General features: G+C 42.5%; 1 protein-coding gene across 1 annotated transcript; it reads right to left on the bottom strand.

The window, feature by feature from the left end:
• Positions 1-2,735: 2,735 nt before the first annotated feature.
• LOC141141639 (uncharacterized) lies at positions 2,736-8,974 on the bottom strand. Its single transcript, XM_073629187.1, has 2 exons — positions 8,798-8,974; positions 2,736-8,573 (listed from the first exon to the last, which is right to left on the bottom strand). Exon 2 carries the CDS (start codon positions 8,335-8,337, stop codon positions 3,223-3,225), a length of 5,115 nt encoding a protein of 1,704 aa, XP_073485288.1. The 5' UTR covers positions 8,338-8,573; positions 8,798-8,974; the 3' UTR covers positions 2,736-3,222.
• Positions 8,975-11,919: the final 2,945 nt, after the last annotated feature.

The following is an 11,919-nucleotide window of genomic DNA, read 5'->3' on the forward strand; positions in this document are numbered from 1 at the left end:
ACACTGTAACCTCAGTTGCCTAGCCATTGAAATGTGTTTGGGCTGTACCTGAGACAAGATTGCATGTATGTCATGTGTGGTGTGCACTACAACTGGATTGTCTAGAACAATTTCTGATGACTTATCTAGGATTATCGACACCGCTGCTATCGCCCGTACACAGGACGGTGAACCTCTGGACACTGGATCTAATGCTGCTGAAAATTAAGCAACGGATCTTTGTTTTACATGTGCCTGTGTCAAAACACCTGTGGCGTGTCCAGTGATTTCAGCAATGTACAAATAAAATATCTTGGTGTAATCTGGAATACCAATAACCGGGGCAGAAATCAATAACCTTTTCAAAGTGACAAACGACTCATAAGCTACTTCTGTAAGCATATACGGTACAATTTTCAAACAATCGTATAATGGCTGCATCAAAGCGCTAGCATGTGGTATCCATTGTCTACAATATGACACAATACCTAAAAACATATGCAATTGTTTGAAATTCCGTGGGGGTAACATTCCCTTTATCACTTGAACCCTCTCCTCAGTGAGATGTCTCGTACCCTGTGATATACAATGTCCCAAAAAGATAACTTTTTCTGACACACTTGCAACTTTTTCTTATTAACCTTGCAACCTTTTTCTGCCAAAAATCGCAACAAATTAAGGGTGGTATGCAGGCTTTCAGTCTTTCACTTATCTGTGGAATTAATCCTTCCATAAACTGTCTATTGAAGGCTCAGATCGTGACTGGCAGAGCCAAATCCAATCCCTCATCTGCCATCATACTTTCCATAGATAAGTAAAATTCTGATACAGTCTCTCCTGGCATTTGTTTCATGAGTGATATTGACCCTCTCTCCTGTTTTGCCTGAGAGAAAGCTTCTAATCTAGCAATAAAAGGAGCCCTTGAGTCTATGTGTCTGACCTCCTGTCTCTAAATTGCCATCCCCCCTCAGCTCGGTCTGTAGGTCGGTCATAAACTAGTTAAACAGGGTCAGAGTCATTTTATGTCTGCATAAATCCTCCCCATCCTGCCAAGTTGCTTCATGTGTATTCATTAACTGTGTCACAAATCTACAGAAAGCAGCTGGCTTTGCTATACAAAACCCATCCTCTACCCTCAATTTCAGGATATATCTTGTGTAGTTTACGTACTATGTCAGTATATGGGGGTGGGATGGCTGAACTAAGATTATTTAAAATTTCAACATTTTTTTTTTTTTTTTTTTTTTTTTTTTTTATTCTTCTGTCTTTCATATCCCAACCATCACAATCTGAATTATATTTCCACCCCTCTTCTTTTGCTCTATTTGAGACCTTAATTAAGCATTGAATCTGACGCATCCATTGCTTCTCTAACACCTCTCCTTGTCTGTCCCTTTTTATTTCACTCCATACATCCAGGTCTAAACCCGCTGCTCCTTTCACCTTAAATTTACGAAGGACATCCTTTAAGTCCTATGCTTCATCTTTCCCATAGATGTTCTTAATTATCTGTGGCACCGTATAATGCACCACAATTCCCTGACGGGGTTTCATGTTCTGCTGGCCCATTCTGACAGTCCGTGCCTAGGTAGCGTGTGGGACACTTAGTGTACAGTACTAAATACTAAAAAAGCTACACTAGTTCCTCGTTGCCTTCCTCCTAGGGTGCCAGAATACTAAAAACCTCTCCAGGATGAGATTTCTGAAATCGAATTACTTTATATGCTAGCCAACTCACAAATATTATGACCAGAATGGCAGCTACACATATACAAGCATTCCTTTAAGTGACCAGGTATCCGACTAGATCTCCGGGCTTATGGAGACCTCATTCCCCCTGTATCTGGGAATCCCTCTCATACACTCTTATCCCTGCTTTATGGAGCAGACAGGGCTTATACTTTCAACCCGTCTATGGTTTATGAATTAAATTGAATATCAAACTTAAGCGGCAGACCCCCAAAGTCCTCTTGCGAGGTTAAGGACGCATTCTACTGCTCATTGGGATGATATTCTTTCAATTCATACCAACCTAGGCAAGGCTCATTCACTTTCTCAACAAGACAGACAGACAACAAACAACAATTAATTCCAGCAATATAAACCACAATATGCAGTAATTCTAGACTCACCACTACAGAGGCTGGTGTTTTAAAACCAGGAGAACCGTAACTGACAGAACGGATAGGCACAAATCAGGGGAGCACAGAATATAAGAAAAATAAAGCTTTTTCTTACCTGCGCAGGTTTTTCAATCTGTGGTTCCCGGAATGCCTGACCTTTTGTTCCGTCAGTCCAATTCATCCACCTCTTGAAGTGTCATCGGTGTGTCCCTACTTCCGGGCGCCAGAAATGTTAAGTGCAGTTTTCAACTTAACTGCTTCTAGTTTATATTGCTTTGCCAAATTTAGCTATCAAAGAAATAAGACACAGAATATAGATTTCTGTATATCAGATCCGAGCCTTAAAGGTCCCGTACTCTCAACTGAACCTGTCGGCTCTTTATTGGGGCTTTTTATAAGGCTTGGTTACACAAGCATCAGTTTGCGCAAATTTCCATATAAGGTAACAAGCAGTATAATTTCAACATACATGACGCTGGACACATCTGGAAAGACTTAAGCTACGTCTTACAACTGACACGCACACATTATGTAGAAAAATGAAAAACAACTTAAGTAGAACTCCAACCTATTATTTCCAACCTTATCAGCAGACAGCTAACAGCTTCCCAATAAAGACTCAGGAGGAAGGGCTAATAGTTGTAATCTTTACTGAGAATAAGTTTTTTGTAAAACTGCAAAACACAAATTATAAAAATATGCATTAGCATTTAACATTACATCACAAATGCAAATAGTAACAGGCATGCTACAATACTGTTAAGGCACTAGCTAGCACAAATGAGGCCTAGCTGAATGAACTCCCTGACAGAAACATCCTACCAAACAAACAGATGAAATGTATTTGAATTAGTAGAACATATACTAATTAATTGAAAACTAATGACAGCCTACTTACAGACTTATGCTTCCAAGGCCAGTATTAAGAAATAGTGGAGGTCTTTATCATGCTTCCTTCACTGTAGAAAGATTATCTGCTGGACAGGAAGTGGGTGTAATATACTACACTTCCTGTTAATAATGGATGCCAAATTAAAGCAACAGTACGATCAGTAAATATATACCTTATACTGATCAGAACACTCCCCACCTGGCATAATGAACATTATACCACTATGTTTCATTTTTTAAGAAGTAAAACAACTTCAGAGATAGGTCTAAAGTACACCTTAGGGGTGCCCTGTCTCATGACTTTAACTTTGACCTTTCTAACCTTACTATCATTACTAGGTACAGTCTCGACAATGAGTCCAACTGGCCATTCGTTTCGGTGGACCTGAGCGTCTTTTAGTAGGTCAACATCTCCGACTTGCAGGTTAGGCTTGTCAGCTTGCCATTTTCTGCGTGACTGGAGCGTCACCAGGTACTCTTGTTTCCATCTATTCCAGAAGATGTCTGCAAGACTCTGAACTTGCTTCCATTGCTTGGTGTAAAGACTACCGGCATTTCTGGACACTTGAACTAAACGTCGAGCGTTCATGATAGCCATGACTTCAGCCATAAGTGTGATGAGAACTTCATGTTGAATACATCTAATGATGATTTTGGCTTGCATAAGATGATTGCTATTACACTTGTCAGTGTTTGTAGCTCTACAGAAGGATTTGGCTAGGTGAATAAGCTTTCTTATAGCTTGAATGAGTGACTTCCAGCTGGAGAATCTTTCAAACCTGTGTGCACCAAGGTTACCTCTAGTAGTTATGGTACTAAACGCTGTTACTTGTGCACGTACTTCTTTGTCGTTATCTGGTTCTACAAGTTCAAATGTCTCAAACTGAGTGGTCTCTTCGATTTCTGATCTAGTCAAAAAAGATGGTCCTGAAAACCAGTTAGTGTGCTTAAGGGCAGCCGCTAGAACCGGTCTAGTCCCATGATCAGCTGGATTTTTATCTGTACTGATGTAGTGCCACTGTTCTGGCCGCGTGGACTTTCTGATGCGTATCACTCTGTTTGACACGTACATGTAGAATCTTCTTGAAGCATTGTGAATATATCCTAACACAATCTTGCTGTCTGTGTAAAACTTCACTGCAAGAATTTCAATGTCAAGTTCTGCAACGATCAAGTCTGCCATCTCCACTGCTAAGACAACAGCACAAAGCTCCAAACGTGGAACAGTGTGAGCAGGACGTGGAGCTAGTTTGGACTTTCCCATGATAAACCCAGCATAACTTTGTCCTTCAAAGTCCATTACTCTAAGGTAGGCTACAGCTGCTATAGCCATAGTGGATGCATCTGAGAATACATACAATTCTCTTTGCTTTGTGGCAGACAAAGAAACAGGGACATATGACCTTTGGATGATAAGTTGTTCAAGCTCTATTAATGAGTCCTTCCACAACTTCCACTGCATTTCTTTCTCCTTAGGTAGAGGTGTATCCCATTCACTTTGTTCATGTTCAGTAGTAATTTCTCTCATAAGAGCATTGCCTTGCATGGTTATGGGGGCTACAAATCCTAGGGGGTTGTAAAGGCTGTTGACCGTGGAAAAGACACCTCTTCTCGTGAATGGCTTCTCTTCTCTGGATACTCTAAATGTAAAGCTGTCGGTTTTGAGATCCCAACTGAGCCCTAAACTTCTTTGAAGGGGCAGTGAATCTGTTCCTAGATCCAGGTCCTTGAGGTCTTTTCCACGGTCCTCTGGCGGAAACGCTTCCATGACTTTGCTGCTATTGGACGCTATTTTGTGTAACCTTATGTTAGATTCTGCTAACATCTCTCTTGTTCTTTTCAGGCTGTCGATAGCCTCTTCGTTGCTGGAGAAAGAAGCGAGTCCATCGTCTACATAAAAATTTGTCATGACAAACTGTTTAGCATCTGTTCCATTCTCTTCTTCACCTTCCTGTGCTGCTCGTCTCAGGTTGTAGATAGCTACAGCTGGGGAGGGGCTGTTCCCGAACACATGTACTTTCATCCTATATTCTGTAACATCTTTGTTAAAGTCATTGTTTTCATACCACAGGAACCTCAGGTAGTCTCTGTGATCTTTGCGGACAAGGAAACAGTAGAACATTTGTTGTACATCTGCTGTTACTGCAAAGCGTTCTTTTCGGAACCTGATGAGGACTCCAAGGAGTGTATTATTCAGGTCAGGTCCACTGAGGAGGACATCGTTTAGGGAAAGGCCTTCATACTTTGCACTGGAGTCAAATACTACTCGTATCAGTCCTGGTTTCTGAGGATGATACACTCCAAATATTGGTAAGTACCAACATTCTTGTTTTTCTTCCAATGGTGGTGCTATTTCAGCTTGACCACTGTCGAAGATCTTTTGCATGAAATCATGGAAGTGTTCCTTCATATCTGTCTTTCTGTCTAGAGTGCGTCGCAGCGAGGTGAGACGCTTCACTGCTTGTCCTTTGTTGTTAGGAAGGTGACGTCGGGGTGAACGGAAAGGTAGTGGAGCTACCCAGCTGTTTGACTCATCTATAAAGACTTCTCTGTCCATGATCTCAAGGAAGAGGCTATCTTCAACAGATGGTGCTGGTTTGTCATCATCTCGTGTTCTTTCAAACACTTTGCATCCTAGCTCATCTGTATCTTCAGATGAGGTTTTGGCCTCCATGTAACTCTGAACTTTCTGCTTTTGTATTGGGTTGACTAGTCTCTCTTTAATCTGTATCCTGTTGGTACAGGGGCTAAGACATGATGTGCGGCCATTTTGCAACATGTTTGTTTTGTAGACATTCACTTTTGCCGGCTTGTGAGCTCCATCCAGACATACATCACCAATGATGACCCATCCAAGGTCAAGACGCTGTGCAAATGGTGCATTGTGTGGCCCATTGTATTGCTCTCTGACCTTGTGCACTCTCAGTATGTCTCTTCCAAGTAGAAGGATAATTGCAGCACCTGGGTCCAGTACTGGAATCTTGTCTGATATTTGCATCAGATGAGGGTAGTAACATGCAATTTCAGGTGTGGGTATCTCTGATCTATCATCTGGTATCATATCACATTCTATGAGAGTGGGCAGAGTCAGCTGCGTTTTCCCATCTAATGACTCGATGATGTAGTTGTTTGCTCTTCTCCCTGATGTCTCCACAACTCCTGAACATGTCTTCAAAGTATACGGAGTTGGACTTCCTCTGTCCCCGAAGAGGTCAAAGAACTCTGTTCTTGCCAAAGATCTGTTACTTTGTTCATCCAAGACTGCATACATTCTGATTGCCTTCTCTCTGAGGCCTGCAGGATACACCTTGACTAAACATATCTTGGAGCATGATCTAGAGCTAAATGTGTTTGTGCAGATCTCAGTGCACTTTGAGGTTATTGCTGGTAATGCACTCTCATTTTGCTCCCCACCATGATCTTCTTGGGTTACCGGATTCTCTGTTTTCCATGGTGCTGGTCCTGGGTGTAAAGCAGACAGATGGTTGTCATTATTGCATTCTTTGCATCGAATTGTCTTCACACAGTCTTTAGCAACATGTTGAGTTGAACCACAGCATCTGAAACAAATGCGCTTGTCCTTAAGATAAGATTTGCGCTCCTCTATTGTCTTGCATCTGAAACTGCGACATTTTCTCAGTGGATGAAGCTTGTTATGTAGTGGACACTGCTTATCTGGGTCCTCAATTTGCATTCCTGAGCTTTTATCCTGGTTGGCCTCAAACTCAGTCGGTACTTCTGTCTTCCGTACAGACACTGTTGCTCTGCGTTCTTTATTGTGCACTGAAGGTTGTTTCTCTGTCTTTACAGAACTGGAGCCTCCCATGTTCAAAAAGGCGAAGCTTGGGTCATTGCGTATTTTAGCTTGATTCACAATGAATTTGGCGAAGAAGGAGAAAGGTGGAAATGCTACCTGATGATCTTCCTTGTATTTTGATGCTTGCGTGATCCATCTTTCTTGTAAGCTGTAAGGAAGCTTCTCGATTACCGGTTTCACTCCACGTGCTGTATCCAAATATGAGAGGCCTGGCAGGTATCCACCAGCCTTTGCCGCCTCCAGCTCTAAAAGTATGTCACCAAGCTCTCTCAGCTTCTGATTGTCTTTGTTTGTTATTTTTGGATAATTTTCAATTTTCTTCAGAAGTGCATCTTCAATTACTTCAGGTGACCCATAGCAGTCTTCCAATCTCTGCCATAACATTGTAAGCCCTGCTGTCGCATCATGAACATGTACTGACCTGATTCTTTTGGCTTGCTCAGTGGACTCTGGTCCGAGCCATTTGGAGAGTAGATCAAGCTTTTCCCTGTCTTCCATATTTAATTCTTGGGTGCTGCTTAGAAAAGATGACTTCCAGGCCCAATAGTTTTCTGGACGATCATCAAACTTCAGGAGACCAGAGCTCACCATTTCACGGCGTATCAAGTATTTTGTCACATCTGTGACTCCTGCTGCCTCAGGTGGGCATTTTCTGGGAACAAACACAGGGCATGTCTGTGGCTGGTAAGACGGTTGGGATGTTTGGTTAAACCCACTATAGTCATGTGGTTGTTCTCGTTTACTGCAAGTCTTTCTGCTATAGGCCGGATTTTTATTTTCCCGTGGAGGGATTATGTCACCATTCGTTTGATTTCCTGAAGGACCAACAGATTGGTCTCTGAGTATGTAACTACTTGGCTTGTTATAGTAAAGTTCTGGTTCAGTCTTGTAGCATCGAGCTATGTCAAAGTTGCCTGCTGCTAGCGGGACCCTGGATGATTCTAATGCATCATTAGACTGTTGATCAGTGTCCATGTTTGCGTGCAATTGTACATACTCACAAGTGCGTTGGATTGCACTGAGTGGTGTCATCTGGGTATCTATCACAGAGGGCTCTCTGTACTGTTCTTCTGCAGCTCTCATGAGCACCTCGGCTTCAGCTAAGGCTGCTGAAGCTATTTTTTCTTGCTTGATAATATGTAAAGATGCTTTCACCTCTGCTTTTCTTCTAAGTGCTTCAGCTTTACTTTTAGCTTTAATCATATGATGTTCTTCATCTATGCAGCCCTGTTCTCTTATCATTTCAGCTTCACGTATTGCATAGGAAGCCAGTGCACGCGCGGCTTCTGCTTTTGCATGGGCCCTGGCTGCTGCAGCACTGGTGGATGACAGGTTAGAGCAGCTTGAATGTCTAGAGCTAGTGCGCTTGGACCTGGCAGATTCAGCACTAGCTGATGTCTGATCCGACTGACTAGAGACTCTGGAGCTTGTGCAGCGTGACCTGTTGGTTGGCATATTGTGTATGCTTTCCTCTGCTTGTGTATGCTGAGGGATGACTGGTGTAGTATCCTTGTCTGTGTGCTGCATGATGAAACAGATTACTTCTTTGTAATGTCTGTGGCTGTAGAGGTTAGCTGATGATGAGCAGAATGAATCCACTCTTCTTTAGACTAGGCCCGCTGTGTTAAAAGTCTTTTTACTGTTCTGCCCTCACAATGTGTTCAAAGTACAAGGCTTGGCAGACAGCTAACAGCTTCCCAATAAAGACTCAGGAGGAAGGGCTAATAGTTGTAATCTTTACTGAGAATAAGTTTTTTGTAAAACTGCAAAACACAAATTATAAAAATATGCATTAGCATTTAACATTACATCACAAATGCAAATAGTAACAGGCATGCTACAATACTGTTAAGGCACTAGGTAGCACAAATGAGGCCTAGCTGAATGAACTCCCTGACAGAAACATCCTACCAAACAAACAGATGAAATGTATTTGAATTAGTAGAACATATACTAATTAATTGAAAACTAATGACAGCCTACTTACAGACTTATGCTTCCAAGGCCAGTATTAAGAAATAGTGGAGGTCTTTATCATGCTTCCTTCACTGTAGAAAGATTATCTGCTGGACAGGAAGTGGGTGTAATATACTACACTTCCTGTTAATAATGGATGCCAAATTAAAGCAACAGTACGATCAGTAAATATATACCTTATACTGATCAGAACAATCATCATGTCCTACCAGTGTGCCGGGGTGCATTGGGCGTATTCTGTGGTTGGCTACTCTGTGGTTGGCTTGATGAAATAGTACTGGTTCTGCTGAAAGACATTGCTCCGCCCTAACCGAACCGTTCCATTTGCTATGGCCCCACATCTGAAGCAGGACCCTGAATGGAGTGGTATGGTTCGTTTGTATGGGCCGCTTTCATAATGGAAACACTCAAAATAGCATACCGTACCGAACCAAACCGAACCGATCCGCTCAGTGGAAACGAGGCATTAGCTAGTCTAACAGATACATAATAAACTGACTGTATAAGACAAACTAATACGCAGTTCTGCAAAGATGCAGGCCTAGACAATGTTTGTCTACTGCTATACAACCCCGTAAGTATGTAAGTATGCGGGTACCCAGGTAGGTATACAAGTATTCTTGCCATTCATGCATCTATGTATGCAGCTCAAGGCAATAAGCACATTTGTATGTAGTCCTAGGCAAAAAAACAGATATGTATGCAGTCTGAAGCAAATAAGCACATATGTATACAGTTTAATGTAAATAAGCACATATGTATACAGTTTAATGCAACTAAGCACATATGTATACAGTTTAATGTAAATAAGCACATATGTATACAGTTCAAACTAAGCATATATGTATGCAGTACAAATTAAAACATGCCAGCATGCGTTTAAGCTATATGCATTTATGGAGGCATGCGTTTATGGAAGCATGTAGGTACGTGCTTAAGCAAATATGCATTTAGGTAAAACACAAAAGCGTGTCCATGCAAACACGCACTTACGTAATATGTTCCCATGGGGACATGCATTTACGGAATAAGCAAGCATGCGTTTATGAAACATGTTTATGCAATATATATTACGCAACATGCATCTATGCAAATGTGTCTATGCACCATGTGTTTATGCAAACATGCATCCACGCAAACACCTATATCTATGCAACATGTATACACACTTATGCCCACATGTCTATACAAACATATGCTTACAAAATCCTGCATTTATGCAACATGGGTCCATGCAGACGCTCTGTTGAGGCCAGCCTTGGGGGGCTGCATGTTGGGCGTGGGCCGTTTGTTGGGTGCGGGGACCATGGGGCGGGGCTCTCTGCAAACATGTGCCTATGCAGGCTTGTGTAAAATACAAGTAGGTGTAGCCAGGGGTTTGCTACTATAGTCATTATAGTTGAACAGTTCGTTGTTGTTTGCAAATGAGTTTGGCTCCCCCTAGTGTCTGCTGGACTCTGTTAGGATTTTTTCTTACTCTTTGAGAATAATGCAGCAAAGCATTGTGGGAGATATAGTCTGGAGGAGGAAGTGACAGGACAGACAATGCAAAGCAAGCAGAACTGCCTGCTGGGAGGAGTGATAAAAGGAGAGGCGCGGCCTGTTTTCAGCCTCTCTGGATGCCAGTCAACACCTGCCAGCAGGAGGTCTGTGTGTGACCAGGAGTGAGAGACTGCGGCCTATACAGCGGAGAGCCAGATCGCCAGCCTCTGAGGGATCTTGGAGGACAGCCCTGCTATCCTAGGAAGCGGATCAGCCTGCGCTTCAGAGCAACTGGAAGCCCCCACTTCAGTCCATCGGGAGTTGCAGCACGGCGTGGCGGCGCCATATTTACTAGACAGACACCAGGAGGGGATTCTGGAGGGAGCCTCACAGCCATTGGAGTCTATTGTGGTGAGAGGGCACCTGCCCATTCCAGTAGAGATTACAGTATTGCTGACTGAGTTCTTTCTACAGACTGCTGGTGAGACTTGTAGTTCCACAAAGGTGAATATACTTCTTCACAGGCATCATACAGCTGGACTTTAGGGCCTTGTCTTTCTCCCCTGAGCTGTAAGGTCAGTACTGCATTGCACTCACATGTAAAGAGGAAGTGGTGATATTTCTTCAGTTAAGCAATCATCAGCACATCTTTTGTTCTACAGTAATTTCTTTCCTTTTGTCTCTGTGGATTACAAATTACAACAATATACTGCAGTTTAACCATCAGGCTAGCTGAAGACATCTGGAGTTTAAAGAACTTTCACCATCTTCCTCTTTTACTAAGCATTGCTGCTCTACTCACAAGTTGATCTCTGAATCATAGCCTAGGAAGAGTCATTAGTGTATATGCTTAATTTTACACTGTGTTACTGAATGTAAAGATTATATACTGCATTTTGGTCTGTGTGTTGAGGCCTCAGTGGGAAGGTATTTAATATATGTCTTGAAGATATTGAGTGCCTATCCTTCTGTGCACCTGTTCACATATACCACTTCAGATGATTATAAGGTTATATGTTCTGTATATGTGCATTAAGTGGTAACGGTTGTCAATTATAACTTGTGTTCATTCATGCTTTTTTACTTATCTCAGTAAATCTTTCTGAGTGGTTCAGTAATATCATGTGAGGTTCTTATTGCTAACGCCACATTGCAGAATGGAACCTAAGGTGTTAGAGGTAAGAGAGGATCTGCAGAGTCGGGGTAGCCAGTGGGGTATAGAATCAATCAGCAGCCCCTATGGGGGTACCCCTACATAAGCAAGCATGTATACTATGCTGCACATGCTCAACCGCACCTGGGCCCATACTAGTTATAGTCAGGGTTAGCCAAGTACACAGGCATCCAATGCAGCCTCTTCAACAGCCTAAGGCCTCTTCCACAGCTCTGCGACCCGTCCTGCGACTTGGGACTGCAAGATTGCCTGACAAGTCGCACCACATGATTTCCAATGAGTACCCTTCACATCCCTGCGTCTTTAAGTCGTAACAACCTCAAAGCAGCCCCTGCACCACTCTGGTCCGACCTTGGCGCGACTTGAGGTCCATAGACCTCAAGATTACACAGGCACTGCTTCACATCACTGCAAAATTGCATTAAACTTGTGGAAAAAACTTGCAAGTTTCAAATCGCACATGTGTGAAAAGGGAG

The sequence above is a fragment of the Aquarana catesbeiana genome, linkage group LG01, assembly GCF_042186555.1.
Source record: "Aquarana catesbeiana isolate 2022-GZ linkage group LG01, ASM4218655v1, whole genome shotgun sequence".
NCBI classification, from domain to species: Eukaryota; Metazoa; Chordata; class Amphibia; order Anura; family Ranidae; genus Aquarana; species Aquarana catesbeiana.

Coding starts and splice junctions, on each gene's coding strand:
- LOC141141639 (XM_073629187.1), bottom strand. CDS start 8,337: ATGCAGCACACAGACAAGGATACTACACCAGTCATCCCTCAGCATACA.